This window comes from Molothrus ater, chromosome 1, assembly GCF_012460135.2.
Source record: "Molothrus ater isolate BHLD 08-10-18 breed brown headed cowbird chromosome 1, BPBGC_Mater_1.1, whole genome shotgun sequence".
Classification (NCBI taxonomy): Eukaryota; Metazoa; Chordata; class Aves; order Passeriformes; family Icteridae; genus Molothrus; species Molothrus ater.
In genome coordinates, this window is record NC_050478.2 from 151794879 (window position 1) to 151815252 (window position 20374).

The window sequence follows — 20374 nt, forward strand, 5'->3', positions numbered from 1 at the left end:
CTTAAAGGGCTTTTCCAACCTAAAGGATTCCATGATTTAGATCACCTGATGGGCCAGGGGAGGGGGGGAGAGCCCTGCCAACCTGAAGCTATGGAATGTGGCTCTGGAAAACAGGAGGCTGATGAGGCTTTTTCATCCGTGAGGACCAATAATCAGTTGGACACGGAGCAAGATTCTGACTCATCCCTCTGAGAGAGACGTGGGAAGGCCCGTGATGCACACAGCTCTGGCCAATGGATTTATGTTCCCGAATCTCCAGGATGCTGATACAGAAGGAGCAAGGATGGATCCCACTGGAGCTTCCAGCTGCTCAAACAGCTTCTGTGGGAAGAGGAATTGCTTGTAGAGCCATCCTCAGAGCGGGGCCACCAGAGGTGAAGCACTAAATCCAATTTCGGGATCATCAGCACAAGGATGTGGAGCTGCTGGAGCAGATCGAGAGGAGGCCACAAAGATGCTCCAAGGAATGGAGCCCCTCTGCTCTGGAGCCAGACTGGGAGAGCTGGGAATGTCCAGCCTGGAGAAGGCTCCAGGGAGAGCTCAGAGCCCCTTCCAGTGCCAGAAGGGACTTCCAGTGCCAGCTCTCCAGGAGAGCTGGAGAGGGATCTGGGACAAGGGATGGAGGGACAGGACACAGGGAATGGCTTCCCACTGCCAGAGGGCAGGGTTAGATGGGATATTGGGAAGGAATTCTTGGCTGTGAGGGTGGTGAGGCCCTGGCACAGGTTGCCCAGAGAAGCTGTGGCTGTTCCTGGATCCCTGGAAGCTGTCCAAGGCCAGGCTGGACAGGGCTTGGAGCCTGAGTGGGTGGAATTCCATGATCTTTAATGTCTCTTCCAAACCCTTCCATGATTCTTCGATTTTAAGTTCCAAGTCCCAGAATTTGGGGCTAAGTGATCCAGGAACAGGCTGAGGGGGGATGGAGTTGCTGCCTTTAACAGGGACAATTATGGAGCTGATGTCCAAGGATAATCTGGCTCTGGCTCTGCACAAAGGACAAGCAGCTGCTTCTAAAACGCATCAAGGGAAACTCCAACCAGACACAGGGAAGCAAAAGCTTTGCCAGGGCAGTGATTCATTTCCAAACAATGAGAGATGGTGGAGGAATCTCCCTCCACAGAAACATTGAAATTAAGTTTGAGAAAACACAGAACAACCCAGCCAGAGCTGACTCTCCTTTGAGCAGAAGGTTGAACTTGAGCCCTCCAGAGATCCTCCCAACCCTGGATTTCTGGGAAGAGTCTGGGCAGGGGCAGCAGATACCATAACAACATAAGAGGAACTTCTCATCACCTCCTCCCACCCCTAAATTTATCTTCTCCAACAGCTCCTCTATCAACACTGCCCAGAGCCATCGGTGTAGGATATCCCCAAGCTGCAGGAAGGGTACAAACTTCCCGACCCTTACATGGTTTTCGGGGATTTTTTCATTTGTTTGGGGTTTTTCTTGTTGGTTTTTTGGGTTTTTTTGGTTATGTTTTTTTCTTTTTGCTTATTAAAGCTCCACTACATACCTAGAACAGCCCTAAGTTCCAGTGCCAGCCTGAGCAGTCAACTCCATCCCTGGCAGATTTTGGGTGAGGTCTCCTCCCACCCACAGTGATAAAGAAGGCTTTTATGAAAAGCAAATTAGGAAACCAGAAATCACATGGGAAGGTGTCATTTCTGGTTTTGTCACAAACCACAACTTCCCTTTTTTAAATAGCAAGAGGAGGTCATCACAACGGAAAAATGCTAAACTTTTGACTTTGAATTTCACCAAATGCTGCCACAACCTTGGATCACCAAACAAACACAGGCTTTCCTCTGCCTACAACATCACAGAAAGTTGGAAAAGACCTTTAGTATCATCAAGTCCAACCACCACGTTGTTCACCACTAAACCATATCCTCAAGTGGCATTTCCAGAGGTTTTTAATGAGCACTTCCAGGGATGGAGACTTCAGGAAAACATTGGAAAAACAGAGCTGAAACCACACCAGGAAGGGCCAAAGTGAGGAGGGGTCATCTGAGCACATCAGCAATGCCTGGAGGCACCAAATAACCCCAAATTATTGGGGTGGGAGAGGGATCCTGCTCTCTGGGACAGGAGCATGATCCTGCTCCACAGGGTTCTGAGCAGTCGGAAAAGCTCCTGGGCATTAGGCCATGGGAATGGTCTATGGAATATTGCCAGAAACACTTGGAGGACTCCAGGAAAAACAGGGTGAGGATGGACAGGACCATTTGGGACAGCAACAGCTCAGCCTTTCTGGAATTATTCCTTTATTTTATAGAATTCCAGAATGGTTGGGATTGAAAGGAACCTTAAAGCTCCTACCATCGGCAGGGACACCTATCCAAGGTTGCTCCAAGCCACATCCAACATGGCTTTCTACACCTTCCAGGGATGGAACACCCAGAACCACACATGGAATGAGTTGTAAAAAGCCTCCAGTCATGGATACTCAGAAAAAAAAAAATCACTCCTGGTTTTAATGAGAATGCATTCCAAGACCTCCATTTACAACCAAAACAGCAACAATTTCAACACGAGAATGAGTGGAAACAAACACATGGGAAGCACCAGGAGCTCTGGAATACACAGCCCTGGATATCAGCCCTGAGGTGCAAGAAGGTTTTGCTGCCAATGCAACAGTTTGTTCACACCTGGGATTCACTGGGATGTGGGAATTCTGCCAGGAATGTGCTGATACTGCCTTTTTTGGGATGTGGAAAGCAGCCCATGAAGCAGCAAACACAACCAGTTTATGCTGTTGATCCCTGCCTGCTCCATTCCCAGCTGGAGTGGGAAGGATGATGCCAAAGGCATCATCCCAACACAGGAGCAGCTCCAGGAATATTGGTCCCACTCCCCACCACACATCCCACAGAGCCTGGCCCAGCATTATCCTATTTCCTAGGAAATTCCCCATTTCCTAAGCCTCTGTCTGGAGAGAGCAATCCTGCTCTGGATACAGGAGCTGAGCCAGAGCCAAGTGAAGAAAATAAGGAAATTAACATGGCCTCAAGTGAGATGTGTTCTCCCAGACAAAACTTTACCACATGGGGGTGCTTAAAATGCACTTTGTTCATGGCCAAGGTGAATTTTAACCCCCTGAAATGTGAAACTGCTTTTAAATCCACCATCTTCCCTTCTACCTTCTCCTGACATGACGCAAATTCCCTCAAATGTTTTTTCCATTTAATATCCCTGCAATTGCACAACTTTCTCCTCTCCTGGAGGGGAAAGAGCAAAAAATACCTGGAAATGTAAAACCTTGAGATTTCTCCTTTGCCCCCAGTGCATCCCTAACCCAATCCTGGGTTATATATAGCAGTTCCTGTTTTACTGCTGTCATCACCTCGTGTTTCCCCATCCATCCCACTCAGTCTGGAAAGGGCAGCACAGCTCCACTACACCAAGGAGACAGCATTAGACGTGATTTTGTTGATCAGCACAATTGAGGCTCTTTTTTAATCTCCTTCCAGGACCCCAGAGGAAGCCAAGTACCTGGCAACTCTGAACAGGAATTAAGAGTTCCCAAAGTCCGAAATCCCAATCAGCAATACCTGCTTCAACTGGAAATCCAGGTGCTTGTTTTCCATCAAAAAAAAAAAAAAAAAGGCACCAAACTCAGACAACCCTCAGCCACCAGCAAATTAGAAAAAAAAAAAAAAATAGCTTCCCAACAGCACCAAATGAGCAGGATTTGGGATTTAACGTGGAAGGCACCGGCTCAGAATTCAAAGTCCTCGCCAGCCATGTCGATGGCCCAGGCAAACTTCGCCCTCTGGGTCTTGTTGTAGATCTTCTCAATGGGAATCCCGAACTTCTTGCACCTGTGCAGACCACAAGACACCAGTGGGGACCAGTTACCCAGCAGTGTCCTCTCCACTGCAACCCTGGAAGTCTCCAAGGCCAGGCTGGATGGGGCTTGGAGCAACCTGGAACAGTGGGAGGTGTCTCTGCCCATTGAACACCATTGAACAAATTTTAAGGTCCTTTCCAACCCAAACCATTCCATGATTTAACACCCAAGACTTACCAAGCCACGGTAATCCTGGGATCCAAGTAATTCAGCTTGGATGTGCCCAGAGCTATTTGCTTGTTCTCCTCCTTGTCCGTGGCCTGGATGTTCATCCTGGCCAATTGCTCCTCCAGCCTCTTCAACAGCTTCTTCTTCTTCTCCACGTTGCTGAGGGCAGAGAAGGAACAACACAGAATGTCCCAAAGCCCAGAAATTCTCTGCAATGGCAGAGTCAAAGGTGCCATTCAGCACTAACCTATTTCTCAGGGGTTTGGATCTGGTGAGATGCCTTTTTAATATTAAAAATTAACAATAAAAAATGTAATTTCCACCACCAAAGGTGGGCAAACAAAATCCAGCATCCTGGAATGGGCTGCCCAGAGAAGCTGGGGCTGCTCCATCCTTGCAAGTGTCCAAGACCACAGTGGACAGAGCTTGGAGCAACCTGGGAGAGTGGGAGGTGTCCCTGAAGGGAACCATCCACAAGATCTTAACCATCTTCCAAACTTCCATGGGACAAGAAGGACCCCATCCCAAACATGGGCATTTCTGTTCTGATGGGGTGTTGGGACACATCAGCCCCATCCATGGGCCCTCTGGATCCCTCTGCAAGAGAGGATTCCAAGGAAAAGCCACTCACACTTCTGCTTTGGCATCTTTTGTGTCCTTAAACTCATCTTCAGCTTTTTTCACTTCTTCCTGGGCTTCCTCCACTTGTTTCTTCTTGGTGTCGATCTGTGAAGGTGAAAAAGTCAGACAACACTTCCACCCTCTCTGAAGGCTTCAGCTTTCTCCCTCTTTTCCTTCACACACCATTCCTCAATTTCTTACCAACCCTGCTTCCCAATTTGTCCCTGCAGCATTTTCTGGGCTCAAGCATTTTTTAGCATCTTCTAAAATATCATCCCAGCCCAGATGCCACAAACACTTGGAGCTCCTAAATCTGTCCATGCACCTGCCTGAGACTGAGGGACTTGTGACAGCACCAGAACACTCAGAAAAGTCCCAGCCCTTCAGTGGGGTGTGAGAAAAAACTGAGGACGATTAAAAGTGGTAATTTAAGTATTTTCAAGCTGCTCCTCCTGCAAAAAGACAGGAAAACCAATTTCCCTGATCTTGATCCAGCTGGGCCAGAGCTGCCATCACAAAAGGCCCCCAGCTTGGTTTGAAGACAGAGTGATGAAAAATGCCCCAAACTCATAAAAATTCACCCAAATTCTCTGCCAAGTTGCTTCCCCCAGCATCTGAGGTCACCACATCCCTCTCCACCCCTGGGCTGCAATCCACCACTCCCAGGACATTCCCTATGTTCTTGACCAAGGTGATCCCTCCAGACATCACCCCAGCCCAAAATAGAATTCAGAGGCCGGATTAGGTCTGGGATCTCTCAGCTGGGTCTGTCTCACCTTTTCCTGGAGGACTTGCATGGACCTGGCAAAGGTTTTTGGTATAGACCTCTGATGGTTGCACAGGATGGCCACGGCCCTGTTGGCTCGGTTGTAGGACAGGAGCTTTCCTGCAACGTTGTCTTCAGCTGGAAAGAAATTAAAACATCACTCTGACTCCATTCCAGGAGCTGGGAAAAGCAGGGAATACAGCAGAAGGAAAGGCAAACAAGTTGCTGTCGCATTCTCTCTCCAGGGAGAGCAATAATGGTTGGGGGAATCAGGGAAGGACAATTGAGCATCACAATCTGGTGCTGTGACTCATCCCTCACGTACCCAAGGAGGCAGAAACAGTGCAGCCAACCAGCAACACAAGAAAAGAGGGAAAAAATATTCCCATCCTGGCCCTCAGTTAGTCAGAGTATCCTCAAGTTCATCACATCTCACTTACAAACATCCCTGACTTGCTGCTCACCCCCACATGTCACTCCTGCCCCACTATGTGGAGCATCACCCTGCCCAGGTGGGACATGGGCAGTTTTAGGGATCCCAAGGCAATGGATGGACATTCCTGAGCCCTGTGGTCCCAACCATGCCCTGGTGACACCACAGCCACTGGAACTCACGGTTGGTGAGGGCCTTGAGCTGCTCCTGCAGGGTGATGGAAGCGTTGTAGGTCCTGAAGACTTTGGCCGTCAAACCATCCATGAGGTCCTGGAGGTGCTTGTTCAGGAAGGTTGTCTGGAGGAGGGAAAAACAGGGAAAAGTGTAAGGAAAGTCACCATTAGGAATTCTAGTGGTAGGACAAGGAGGAATGGCTTTAAAATGACAAAGGGTTTGACGGGATATTGGGAAGGAATTCTTCCCTGTGAGGGTGGTGAGGCCCTGGGATGGAATTCCCAGAGAAGCTGTGGCTTCCCCATCCCTTGAAGTGTTCAAAGCCAGGTTGGATGGGGTCTGGAGCAGCCTGGGATAGTGGAAGGTGTCCCTGCCCATGGTGAGGATTTGGAACTTGACAGTCTTTAGGGTCCCTTCCTACCCAAACCATTCCATGAAGTAACAGAAAAAAGCAGAAGCCGGGACAAATCTCTTTTTAGATCATCTTCTGCCTAAGCAACCAAAATCAGGCATTAACAAAAAATTAAATCCTGCAGAGCTTTTAAAAAAATTAAATCTTGTAGAGCTACTTGTGGGGTCAGGTCATCATCTACCCAAAACTGGCCTAAAAATTCCACCTAAATCCACAAAAAAATCTCTCTGGAATTCAACAATTTCTTCCCACCTATGTCCAAGAGGACACACATTGGCATTTGGGGACGTGGTTTAGTGGTGGACCTGGCACTGCTGGGTTAATGCTTGGATTTGATGATCTTAGAGGTCTTTTCCAAACAATTATTCCTGACCTCACATCCCTGTTCTACAGAGAACACGGAGCTGCTCATTGATCCCATACCCCATCCCAAGGAAGATGAGGGAGGAGGTTTTTCCAGGAGGGAAGGCAGCACATCCCTCCAGCAACCTCTCCCACTTCTGTGGAGCCCCAATGAGGTGCAAAAGCATCAAAAAGCTGAGGTCTGGTACCTCCAGTAATTCCCCAAAATGTGGGCAGACCTTCCCAGGCTAAAAAAAGCCCAAGTGGGTGAGTTGGAGGAAGGAAGGAGCAGGAATCCAGCTCCTCAGCTGGGACATGGGGAAGCAATGCAAAAAGAGGCTGGAAAACCTCACAGGGTGTTCAAACAGTGACAGTGGTGTCCCTAGAGAGGAGAGAGGTAAAACAAGGCAAAGGGATGACCACCAAAGGTGGCCAAGGGTGTCATGGTTTGGCTTCTCCTCCTTCAGGGCCACCAGTACTGTTTGAAAAGCTCTGAGGTGACAACTCACATTGAGGTGCTCAAAGAGGTCATCGCCGGGGTCCTTGTTCTTCATGAACAGCTGAAGGTTCTTGAACACCTGAAGAGGGGGAAAGGACAGCCCTGGTCAGGGCCAAGGAATGAATTGCTCCCAGACATCTCCCTCATCTGTCTCCTCCTCCAGAAGGACTCTGATTCACCCTCGTGTTGGCACATCCCACCAACCCTCTCAACTTCAAGATGCCTCTGGGTGTTCCCTCCATCTTTCCCATCTCCGACATTCCAGTTTCTCCACAAACACCACTAAAATCTTCTTTCCCATGGTAAAGGAAAATTATTTAATATAAACAGAGACGTTTCAAGTCCTGAAGTGCACGAGCCAACTGAGGGTGCCCCAGCAAGAGGTGGGACTTCTCCCTCACGAAGTAGAACAACCTTGGGAGTTCTATCCCAAAATTCCTCCCATTCTCCAGGGTTAAAGCACATCTTGGTAACAGGTTTTGGATGGAAATTTGGGACCGATAAACACTGAGGGAACCCAGACAACCAAGCACTTCCTCTACTCCTGCCCCACTCACCGGCTTCTCCACGGACACTTTGTTGTAGTAACGGATGGAATCTTTCCCGAGGAAGTCAAACTCCACCACGTGCTCCTGCCCATCCAGCTGGGGATGCAGCTGGATGTGCTCCACGCGCAGGGAGCAGCAGCCGACCGTGTCCGCAGTCTCCCCTTCCTCCTTCTCATTCCCAGCTCGCAGGGCCAGCTGGAAAGAAAGTAAGGAGTCGTCCATCCTGTGCTATTCCACCTCAATTCCCCTTTGCCAGGTTGATAAAGTGGATTGGGACTAGAGGAGATGGATCTCTATCTATCTCTATCTATAGAGTCATAGAATGATTTGGAAGGGACCTTCAGGATCGTCAAATTCCAACCCCCTGCCATAGGCAGGGACACCTTCAACTAGGGACAATTTTCATTTTCCACACCTCTGGAACCTATTCGAATCCAGGCTGGATGGGGCTTGGAGCCACCTGGTCAAGTGGAAGGTGTCCCTTCCCACAGCAGGGGGTTGGAATGAGATGATCTCGAAGGTCCCATCCAACCATACCATTCCAGGATTCCATAATCATCCCCAGATTCCTCATGTGGAGCCAACCTGGGTGGCAGAACCAGCGAACACCAAAAACTACATGGTGGGGTGGATCAGGGAAGTGAATTCCCAATTTCCACATGGATGGAGGACCTGGGGTGAGGCTGTGGATACCTTATCAATGAAGTAGAGGGCCACTGCTCTTTGCCTCTTCTTTATCTCCTTGGATTTCCAGTCTTTTCTGTACTGAGCCCGGATTGTGTGGACAACATCCTTCAGGCGCCGAGCGACCTCGTATTTCTGCCAGTCCTTCTCCCCCTGGAATGGGAAACCAGGATATTTTCCATTCCATGCCCCATCTTTATTCCACCCCTACCAGTCAAATCCTGCTCTAGAAACACCTCCATCATCTAAATCCTGCTCAAACCATATCGCTGGCCAGGGGTCTATGTACAAATCACAAACGGGATGGGACTGCTGTGGAAAGTGCCTTGAGCTGTTTGATTTTCCAGCATCAGTCTCATTACATGGAAGATGCCATCAGCTCAAATCCCAGGCAGCAGACAAAGAACTTAATGTTACAACTTACTTGAAAAGTTTTTTGACTAATCACACAAAGCAAAAGCACATTGACAGTAGTTCTATCCAACCACTATAAGCACACGTACCTTTGGTTAAAACACTGCTTGCTTATTTCAAATACAACACGTACTTGTAAGCCTTAAAACACAATGCACAGAGCTCTGTTATTAAGCTTAGAACTTCCTAATATCTTGCTAGATAAACTTTTCTGTAGCTTAGGGAGTTATTCTAGACAAAAGTTAATACACAGACAATTGTTCTATTTGTCCTTGCTTTTCTACTTTTTAAATAATTTTTCTGCTGACCTATCTCATGGCTACTGCTTAGCTCTAATCACAGTTCTGCTGTCTCTGAGGCCTGCCTTTTGCAGCTTTCCCAAAACCCTCTGATTTTGTAGATTCCCACAAAACCCCACTGTTTTCTTGGGAAAAAAAAATCCTTGAAGGGAATAAACTGGAAAAGAAACAGCTCACCCAGGGTTTCTGTGCCCTCTGCTGGCTGTGCTGGATCTGGATCCTGGCCAAGTCAGGGTGTTCTCCAGAAGTCAGAGCAAGGCAAAGACCAAGTAGTCAAACCATGGCCAAAGGTGGCTCCTCGGACACCAGTGTGGACTGACACAGCACTTGCTCAGTTGTGTCTACCTGGGCAGCATTCCCACTTTCCCTGAGCCCTTGGAAACAGCCTTAAATCCCCTTTCTCTTCCCACAGAGTTCAATCCCATCTCTTCCTACTCTCCACTTCCTGGTATAAACTAACCCAACTCTGGTCCCTGTGGATCTTTCTTAGCCCCTGTGGGTCCTTTCAGCCCCCATCTGGCTTCCAACAGCCCTCCCTGGACACACACAAGCAATGTGGCACCAGGATCACTCTGCCAGGAGCAACCCATTCCTTGGAATAAGTTTGATGCTTCACAATCATCTGTCCTTTCCCTCATTTTTTTAATCCACTTTTAAGAGAAGGGCCAGAAAAAAAAAAAAAAATTTTTGATACTCCACATCCTGGCTTTCCCAGATTTTTTTCACCTGACCAAGGGCATTATTCCAACCTTCAGCTTGGAGCTGGGATTCAGCATGATGTACTTCAAGGTGTTCTGGATGTTCTCTGTCCACGAGGCCAGCCAGGTGACCGTGTTGTCAAAGCGCACCTCCTTCCACTTGTGACCTTCTGGGGGCTCGGGAATCTTGGAATCCCTGTGGGAAGAGCAGGATTAGAGCCCTCGGACCATGAAGAATGAAGTTTCCTGTGAGCCAAAGACTGAGGAAACATGGAACCCACCTAGAATTACTCCACAACATGGAACCATTAAAGTTGGAGAATTCCTCCAAGATCGAGTCCAATCATGAACCGGCACTGCCAGGAGCACCAAACCGTGTCCCCAAGTGCCACATCTACACAGCTTTCCCACCCCTGCAGGGCTGGTGACTCCACCACTGCCCTGGGCAGCCTCTTCCAGAGCCTCACAACCCTTGCTGTGGAGATGTTTTCCCTAATATCCAACCTAAACCTCCTCTGGCACAACATGAGGACAATTCCTCTTCTACTATATATATATATATTTTTTTATTTTTTTTTCTGGGAGAAGAAGCCAAGCCCTATGTGGCTCCACCTTCGTGTCAGGGAGTTTTAGAAGGTCCCCCCCCCCAACCTCCTTTTCTCCAGGCTGAGCCCGTCCAGCTCCCTCAGCTGCTCCTGGTGCTCCAGACCCTTCCCACAATCAGGTGTTTATCGTTTGGATGCTGGGAACAATAGGAAAACTTTCTGGATAGGTGGGGAATGTTTTGAATCAAGGTCTTCAAATGGGTGGCTTAAGACCACTTCAGATCACAAAACTAAGAGGGAAAAACACTCTCGGGATGTGGAATTTTAGGGATTCAGGGATTTTAGAAGATGGAAAAACCCCAACTCTGGGCAGAGGAAATGCCCAGTCCCCCCCAATCCCAAAGGAAGCCCCAGGAGCTCAGCACTTCCAAGGACAACCCACTTGCTGCAGTTGATGATGACATCTTCTGGCATGATCCTCTTCTTCAGCATCCCCATTTTGGGGTGCTCCCCACGGCCACGGAAGAGCCCCGGAGGTTCAGTTTTGAAGTTGCCAATCTTCTCCCGGTGCCCATCCAGGATGCAGTATCCATATTCCTCCTGGATCTTATCCGCCTCCTCCTTCAGCTTCTGAAACCAGGACACCACCAAAAAGATCAGAACGGTTTGGACTGGAAAAGATCTTTAACATTCCAACCAAGAAGTCTAAGTGCCATCATTCCCTTGGCAAAATCCACAATCCTCTGGATAGGGAAGGACTCCAAAACATGATCCAAGGATGACTGGTGCCATGCAAACCCATGGAATGTGCAGATCTGCTGATAAAATTCAGGAAGAGGGGGGCAATGGCCATGGAGACAGAGCTGAGTTAAAGAAGTCCAAACTCAGGGCACAACACCAGGAAAGAAAAGAACAAAGAACCAAAATTCCCCAAACATGTCATAGGAACCAGTCCTTACCTGCTTCTCCTCCTTGGGAAGTGCTTTACGAGCCTCATTTTTGTCCACAAAATATTTGTGGATCTCCCCAAAGTCACATTTGTCCAGGTCCTTGATTATCTCTTGCTCCTCTGAGGTCATTTCCTGGGAAAGAGATGAGAGGGGCTGGGAAAAGCCAGGAGGCAAAACTAATTCCACATGGAGCTGTTGCTTGTGCCTGTCCTTGGAAAAGGGAATAGAGACCCATTCTTTGAAAAAAGACAACTAGTTCTGGAGTGGAAGAACCTAATATGGGAAAAAAAAGTCCTCAAACACAACTGCAGAGACAGCACCAAATATATTTGGGAGGTGTAAACATTCCCTAGAAAGAGTTTGGGGTTGTTTTGGGATCAGAGGTCATTCCTTCATTCTTTGGTATCCCAATCTGGTTTTAGAGCTGTTTGCAAGATCTACCTCCTGTACCCATCACTAAAACTCAGAGGGAGCACAGAAAGCAAATCCCAGCCCAAACCCACAAAAAACATGGAAATAAATCAGGATTTAGAACCTCATAATTATAAAAAAGGAGCAACTCCCCCCATTCCCTCTATCCCACACCACAGCCTGGGGCGGATTGGTTTGATGGATATCAAGGAGCCCTCCCAGGGAAGGTACCTTCCTCCAGTCATGGAAGAAGTTGTTCTGGAAGATCTCCTTGGTGGTGTACTCGTGATCCAACATTTTGGCATAAAACGTGGCGATTTCCTCCGTGGCCAGGCTCAGCTTCAAGGGTTTTCCTGGGAAAAGAGAGGCAGGGACAACTAGACCAGGCTGCTTCAAGCCCTGTCCAACCTGGAACACTTCCAGGGATGGGGCAGCCACAGCTTCTCTGGGCAGAATCTTGGATGATTTTTAGATTTTCTAAGGATCTTGAATCATTTCTTGGAGGCAAAGCCACCATCCCCTCCTGAGCTCTTTGGCTGGAGAAATACAACAAAACCAAAGAATATCTTGGTTCATCCTAGGAATTACTTGGAAATAACTTTTTTTTAGGAAAAAGTCCTCTGGAGATGTCCAGGGAATGGTTGATTCCTACTTGAACCACTGTTTTTTGGGATTTTTGGACTGAAGGGAATAGAGCAGCCCCATGACAACCCCAAACACCAGCTCATCCATGGGCCCTTCCTGCTTGGGGTTGTTGCCTGTCCATAAAAACTTTTCCATCCAGGAACGGTGACTTTTTTAGGAAAAAAAAATCAACATCAAAGATCCCAAATTCCAAAGCCACACCTCAGATCCACAACACCTCAAAGATCACAGAGACGGTCCAAACCCTGTCAAGGCTCCTCCTCACGGAGCCAAAATCCCTGACAGCCCCATGGATGTCCCAGCAGTGCCCACTGGTGCTGCCAGGCACTTCCTTTTTCCTACTGCAAAAAAAAGGTATGGGAAGCCCCAGGAAACTGAGGAACACCAAGGGAATGTGATCCCTTTCCATCTCCACCATCTCTGGGCTGACCCTCAATGTCCTTATTCCCCCCTCCCTTTGATCCATCAGAAATTAGTTCAGGGGTGAACTGAGAGCAGGGAATGGCAGGAAACCCAGTGGGAATGTCAGGAAAACACGGAGGCAGCAAAGGCCTGGATCTGTCCTGCCAGTGACACCCTGAGTTGCTCTAAGGTGATGTGAGGTGACCCTGGGGAAATCAGGAGCTTGGAGCAGCCCAGCCAAAATCCTTGGATGTGTCAGTCACTGAGGCCATAGATCAGTAAAATCACATTTTTTCCAGCTCATTGGAAAACATGGATGAACTGACAAAACTCAAACCCAAAATGCAGCTTAATGAGAAAAAACAGCAATTAGGATCAGCTCCCCAAAAAACCCCCATCATTCCAACTACGTGTAAGATCCTCCAGCTTGAACCCATGGCTTTTCCAATGGGATATTCATCTTCCCTGAGGAGAGGACACCACCCCAAGCGCCAGGGTCCCACCACAGCTGTACCATCGTAATAAAACTGCACATCCTTGGGCAGGGGCTCGTAGGGGGGCACAAAGTAGGGCCCTCGGTGCTCCAGCTGCATCCATTTGACTCCATCTTCCTTCTTCTCCTCTTCCCACCTGGAACAGATGCATAGGAGTCCATGAGAATATCCCAAATCTGGCACCTGGCACCTCCTCCCAAGGTCACATTGGGAGAATGCTGGAGCAGTGACAGCTGATAAAAATTCCAGGTTAAATCCCATCTTCTCTGCTGCTGCCTCCGTTTCCATAAAACAAGGAAAACGGGAATGGAATCCATGAAATTGAGGTGTGGTGACATGGAGGAACTCATGGGGGGAGTGAAGAGATCCTAAAAGCCACCTCATTTCAACCCCTTCCCATGGGCAGGGACACCTCCCACTAATCCAGGTTGCTCCAAACCCTATCCCATCCAAGGAATACTTCCAGGGATGGGGCAGCCAGAGCTTCTCTGGGAAACCTATGCCTCATAAATATTTATAATTTTGATTTTAACACAAATAAGATCTTAAAGAATCTTTCCTCCTGCAGGAGCAAATGGGATTTTAGAGCCACTACAAGTTTTGACTGTGTGGATTTTAAAAACAGCAACAGAAATTCCAGTAAAATTAAATTTGAAAATTAAAAAAAATAATAACGATGTCCAAAAATCCAACCGGAAAATCAGGAGCAGGACTCTAAAAAGAGGGATGAAACCACAGGTTAGGGTCAGAGGAAGAGCACTGGTGACAGCAGGGGACAGGCAAGGATCTCTGTCCCACAGCCAGGCTAGCACTGGCCCCTTAATCCCAGCCTCTCCAGGAAAAGAAAAGCCAAGGACTTCTAGGAAAACACAACAAGATTCCACACAGAGAAGGCAAAATTCCTGTTTCTCGCTCAGCAATGCCCCAGAAGTTATTTGTGAAATTTTTTTCTTCCTCATGGGAAGCAGAGTGGAATAAATCCATGGTATCCAAAGGTGCATTTTGCCGTACAAACAGAGGAAATTAAATAGTCAAGGAAAACCAACAAACTCCAAGAATTTGGGCTGAGAGCATCGGAGAAAGGCAGCGTCAGGATCATTTTGTGATCATCTCTCTTCCCAAAATTCTGGAATCACAAATCCCTGCAGAGCATCCCCCACACTCACCTTGCACAGCCCCCCTGAGCCCATCCAGAGGCCAAGGAGGGTGACACATGGGAACCTCCTCACGGGAAATGTGGTTGTGGACAATTTTTTGGGGATTGAATTCCCACGTACCAGTCTCCATGCCAGGATGCAGCCATTCCAAACAAGGCATCGATTAGGAAAAAATATATAAAATCTTATTTTTCACATCACCCTGGATCCTTCGAGGGCCACCTCAAAGCTCCAGGCATCCATGGATATCCCTGTCTGGGATAACGGCTCCTCCCAGACCAGGGTTTGCCACAGGCTCCCAAAAAGCATCCCAAAAATTCTCCTGCTCTGTCCCAGATCTTGGGGAGATCTGGGAGAGAGAGACACCAAGTGGCTGAAGTCGCACATCTAAAAAATAATCCAGCATCCAGCAGCCACATTCCACATCTTTTCCTATAAAATTCCTGCCTGGATCATCCCAAATCTGCTGGACAAGGAAGTGGGGAAGGAATTCAGACCCTCTACAGCTCCCTGATAGAGGTGCTGCTGTCTTGGACTTATTATTATTATTTTTATTCCCTTCCAATAATTATGAGCTTCTCCCTTCCCAGGATGGACACCAAGAAAATCATTGGAGGAGAATTAAATATTATAAACAAATTTTAAAATAAAGATAATTATGATACAAATCCTGCTGTGCATTCAGGACCTTCCCTGATCTCTCACCCATTTCCAAGAGTGGCAAGTTCAAGGCTCAAGGGAATATAGGAAAATAGCCAAAAATAGGAATTTTCACTGTTTTGCCCCACAAAATAAAATTAAAATCCCAGGGTTTTAAACCCAGTCCCAGGGTTAGACCTGCCAAAGGCACGCTGGAATTTACCATTTCCATTTGTTTTCTGCCTCTTTTTCTTCTTCCTTCTGTTTTTTAGTTTTTTTATTGTTCTTTTCTTCCTCTTTCTTTTCTTCTCCTTCCTTAGATTTCCTTTTCCCAGTTTTCCCTGGGGTTTCTTCCTCTTCACTCTTTTTCTCCATCTCTTTTGTTTCCCCCTCTGGCTTTTTCTTCTTCTTTTTCTTCTTTTTCTCTTCCACTTCAGTATCTCCCTTCCCTTCATCCTTGTCCTCCTTCCCCTCCTGTCCCATCCCTGCACTCCTGGCCTCTCCCAATCCTTCCTCCCCTTTCTCATCCACTTCTTCCTCCTTTTCTACTCCTCTTCCATTTCCAGCTCCCTTTCCCACCCTCTCCTCCTCCTCACTTCCCACTCCTTTCTCTCCCTCCTCATCTTTCTCCGTCTCTTGCTCCTCTTTCAACAATTTTTCCTTCTTCATTTTCCTCTTCCCCACCTTTTCCACCCCCTTCACTTTCCCCCTGCTGGGCTTCTTTGCTTTCCCTTTCTCCCGCTTTCTTTTCCCTTCATCCCATCCTTGGCTGCTGTTGCTTCTCTGTCTTTTGGCTCCTCCCTGTCCCCCTTCCCAATTCCTGCCTTCATCCCCCTCCTCCTCCTCCTCCATGCCATCCATCAAATCCTCAGATTTTTCCTTCCTCCCTCTTTTTCTCTTCAATCTCATTTCCTGCTTGTTTTCCTCATGTTTCTTCCCTCCTTTTCTCTTCAATCCCCTTTCCTGCTTGTTTTCCTCTTGTTTCTTCCCACCTTTTCTCTTCAATCCCTTTTCCTGCTTGTTTTCCTCTTGTTTCTTCCCTCTTTTTCTTTCTGGGGCTTGGGAATCGTCTTCCTGCTGCGGGATAGGGGGATCCAGCTCCTTCTCCTCACTCTCCCTCACAGCTGGGAGCCCCACATCCCTCTCCAAAGGATCTCCAGAGGGGGACGCAACCCCACCAGCAACACCTTCACTTGGGACCTGTGGGAAGCAGGAATAAAAGGGAAGAGATGTTGGGAAAGGCGAGAGGTTATCCCAAATCCCCAGTGAAGGGTGGAGAAGCAGGATTAGGTCCAGGGGGTGACATTCCCCCCAGTTTTCCTACCCCAATTCCATTCTGGGTCTCCAAGTGCTGCTCTCCCACTGCAGGTCCTGTTCTCTGGGATTGGTCCTGGGACCTATAACGACATCACAGCCAATTCTCATACTAGTATTCCCTTTTTCCATCCCAAATTAGGAAATTGCTCCCTCAATTCCCTCCAACCACGGCAGCACCACGGATGGAGATATCCTGAGACAGCAGGGAATGACCCCAGGTTGGATTTTATGGGATGAGGAAGCTCAAAGGAGCAGAACCACAAGGTCTCCAGACAAAACAGGCAAGGTCCTAAGGAAGTATTCCCAGAGAAACCTCAGGAGAAAAGGTTTGGCAACACCAATGGCAGAAAGGAAAGGATCAGGCCAATCATGGACACACTGGAAAAAGGAGACAGATGGGACACAATTCCTGGGACTGTGGGGATGATTCCAGTGGGGAATGGGCAGGGAAGGAGCCTCATCAATACAACAGGACAAAGATTGTCCAGATCCATGATCTCCACCATCCATATGGGTGAGGAATCCAGGAGTGTTTCCCTGCTCAGCAGAGAGCTCAGACGAATCTTTGGGAATTCTGTGGGATTTGCAACCCTTATAAAGCACCAACCTGCCCCTATAATTTCTCCCAAGGCTTCTTCGAGCCAGGCAGGGAATCGTGAGTCTTCAAGGTGTTCGAACTCCAGAAAAATCAAGCAAAATAAGAATGAAGAAACAGCAGCACAGCCTGAACCAAGCTTACATCTCCTAGGCTGAGACTAAAACTCCAAGGGGTGGATTTAGGTGGGGTATTATGAAAAAATTCCTCATTGGAAGGGTGGTCAAGCACTGGAAGAGGCTGTCCAGGTGGGATCACCATCCCTGGAACTGTTCCAAAAACCTGTGGATGTGGGACATGGTTTAGTGGTGACCTTGGATATTTTTTCCAACCCTAAGAATTCCATGAGTTTAACGTTGAGGTGATGGCGTCCCTTCCCCTTCTGGCTCATTGTCACCTCCCAAACAAATCCTCTGGTCCATCCTAGCTAAGCCTGGAGCTAAGCTCAAGCCACAGATCAGATCCATTCCCTGCTTTCCCCAGCTCCTGGATCCTGCAGCAGGAACCCTTAGGAAGCACAGCCAGCTGCCCTGATCCTTCCCAAAAAAGAGGTGAAAATCCAGTTTCCTCCTCCCAAGCAGGATAATGATTGCTCTTCCTGGACTTCCAAATAGAGAAGAGCCACAATTCCTGCTTGTAACCAAAATTTCTGCAACAGAAAGTGTGAATTTTGGCCCCTTTCCATAAATCAATCTAGGCAGATAATTAATTACCAGGCTGTGGGACATCAAAGCAAGGAAAACCTTCGAGCTGGCTTGGGATGGAAACAAGTTCCTCAAAAACAAACCCCAAAAAACAGGAGCCAGATGCTTTTTTTCTCACTGTTACACAATCCCACTAAACTCCTTAGAGAAATGCATCCTGCAAAACACGCTCAGCCCCTCCAATCCCATTGGCAGGGGGCAGATCCATGACTCAGAAGGCAAAATTCCAGCACCTTTTGGGACCAGCTCCTTCCTCTCGAGGCTTTATTAGAGGCCTCTCACTGGGAATTTTTATGAGGCAGAGAGGATTAACCAGCTTTAGGGAATTCTGCTTCCTATCTCTGCCAGGATCTAGGGGGAAAGAACAGCCTTCTCCCTGGATTTGGGAGGGTGGCTGTTGCCACCAGGACTTCCCCAAATTTATGTAGGAATGTGCACCTGAGCGATCACACCCTGTTGACTGGGGAGGGTGGATGGGGCTGGAACTTCCCTCTCCACCCTGAAATCCCAGGATTAAGCCTCAAATTCCACTTGGGATTTGTTTTGGAAAGCTTTAAAGTCGTTGAAAACAGCAGGATGTGGAGAAGCTGCTCCAGGAAGGCACCAGTGATCCAGCAGGGAAAACCAGGATTGTGCAGCTCCACAGGAAGGAGAAGAAAAAGGACGAAATTCCAGTTCCTTAGAAGACAAAATAATCCAAAAAATGACCCAACTCACCTGGAAGAGCCTTCCAGCCCCACTGCTGGCCCTTGATGGGAGGTTGCTTTGGTCTCCTCCTGGAAAATATCAAGGATTTGGGAAAGGTTCTCTGGTAAAGGTATCCCAAAGAAGCATCACCCCCAAACCAGCACTATTCCCTCCCTCAGCCCCCTTGGCTGGAATCCTGGAATCCAAAATACCAGGTTTTCCCAAGTTTTGAGGTTTAATGTGGTTAGGAAATCCCTGGTTTCCTTCCAACAGCACAATAAAAGAATTTTATGGGTAAATATAGGAAAACTCCCAGCCCTCCTCAACTACCTGCTTATTGGAAGCACTGCTGGGAGAGCAATCCAGGGAACAGAAGGGATGGGAGGGCTCCAAAATAAAGATGGATCAAATTCCAGGTGCTTGGAAGATGAAATCACCCTTGCAGCAGATGGCAAGAGGGAAAGAGAGGTGGGGAGCAAAGCCACAGGGTGGGAAATACAATGATGAGCAGAAAGCAAGAAAAAAGAAAAAAAATAGAGAAAATGAGAATAGGAGATAAAAGAAAATGAGCTCAGAAGGGACACAAACAGATCCTTAAAATCCGACTCCTGGAGGCCACTAAAAATCCTAAAGAAAGGAAAAAAACCCAAAATATATGGAAAATGAGAATAGGAGCCAAAAGAAAATGAGCTCAGAGGGGACACAAAGAAATCCTAAAATCTGACCCATGGAGGCCACCAGAAATCCTGGAGAAAAGAAAAAAACTTCAAAATATAGGGAAAATGGGGATCTATAAGAAATTTTAAAAAGCTAAACAAGCTCATAGGGGACACAGAGCCCTAAAATGTGACCCATGGAGGGCACCAGAAATCTTGGAGAACAGAAAAAAAAACCATCAAAATATAAGGAAAATGGGGACCTAAAAGAAAATTAGCTCAGAGGGGACATAGAGCCCTAAAATGTGACCCATGGAGGCCACCAGAAATCCTGGAGAAAGGAAAAAAACCATCAAAATATAAATGGGAGCCTAAAAGAAACTGAGCTTGTAGAGGACAAAGAGCCCTAAATTCTGTCCCTTGGAGGCCACCAGAAATCCCATCCCACTGGTTTTACACTTGTTTTCCAAGCTGGAACCACCTTCTCCTGCTCCTGACCACACCAGGCATCCCAAAACTCATCCCAGCCTCATCCAGGCCTTGCCAAGCTCCGAGGTTCTCACTCTAAATCCCGACTTCCCCAAGTTTCTCTTCCCAAGGCTTTCAAGGGAAGCCAAAACCACACAGGGATTTCTCCTGAAAGCTGCTGGGTGAACTCATTAAGGGGAAAATAAAACCCTGAGTTAATTACAGGTTGGTTAGGTCCACATAAACTTTCATTCCCTGGGAACACGCCTGCTCTTGGATTCACAATCCTTCAGAAACCCTGTTGGGAAACTCAGGAGGAGCCTTGACCTTCCAAAGTCATTCCTGCCTGAAAATGCCTGATGGTTATACTGGGAATGCCAGGACCACAGGCACCCTTGGGGGGTTTCAAGGCTGCTCCTTGAATTTGATCCATGCAGGAAAGTTTGGGGACATTAGGGATCCTGTTCTTGAGAGGGATGGAAAGAGGGGAAAAAGGAAAAGCATCTCTGCTGGGTTTACACACCAAGAGGACAAATTAACAGAGGAAAAGCAAAATATAGTGAGGATTTGTGTTCTCCAGCACCAGCAAGGGATCATGGAATGGTTTGGGTTGGAAAGGATCTTAAAGGTCATCTCATTTGACCCCCACCTTCCACCATCCCAGGTTGCTCCAAGCCCCATTCAACCAACCTGGCCTTGGACACTTCCAAGGAAAGCAGTGAAAACCAAATCCTGAGGAAGGGATTCCCAATCCCAACCTCCTGCTCAGGAAGTGAGAGTCACCCATATCCTGGT

The 20374-nt window shown here is 47.8% G+C and overlaps 1 protein-coding gene across 1 annotated transcript; it reads right to left on the reverse strand.

Annotated features, from left to right (window-relative positions):
• Window positions 1–4024: 4024 nt before the first annotated feature.
• On the reverse strand, window positions 4025–16013 carry TOP1MT (DNA topoisomerase I mitochondrial). Its single transcript, XM_036407013.2, has 13 exons — window positions 15376–16013; window positions 13377–13492; window positions 12047–12168; window positions 11414–11536; window positions 10897–11084; window positions 9961–10105; window positions 8508–8651; window positions 7824–8009; window positions 7277–7345; window positions 6022–6136; window positions 5417–5544; window positions 4651–4745; window positions 4025–4178 (listed from the first exon to the last, which is right to left on the reverse strand). The coding sequence occupies exons 1-13, from the start codon at window positions 16011–16013 to the stop codon at window positions 4025–4027; spliced, it is 2223 nt and encodes a 740-aa protein (XP_036262906.2).
• Window positions 16014–20374: the final 4361 nt, after the last annotated feature.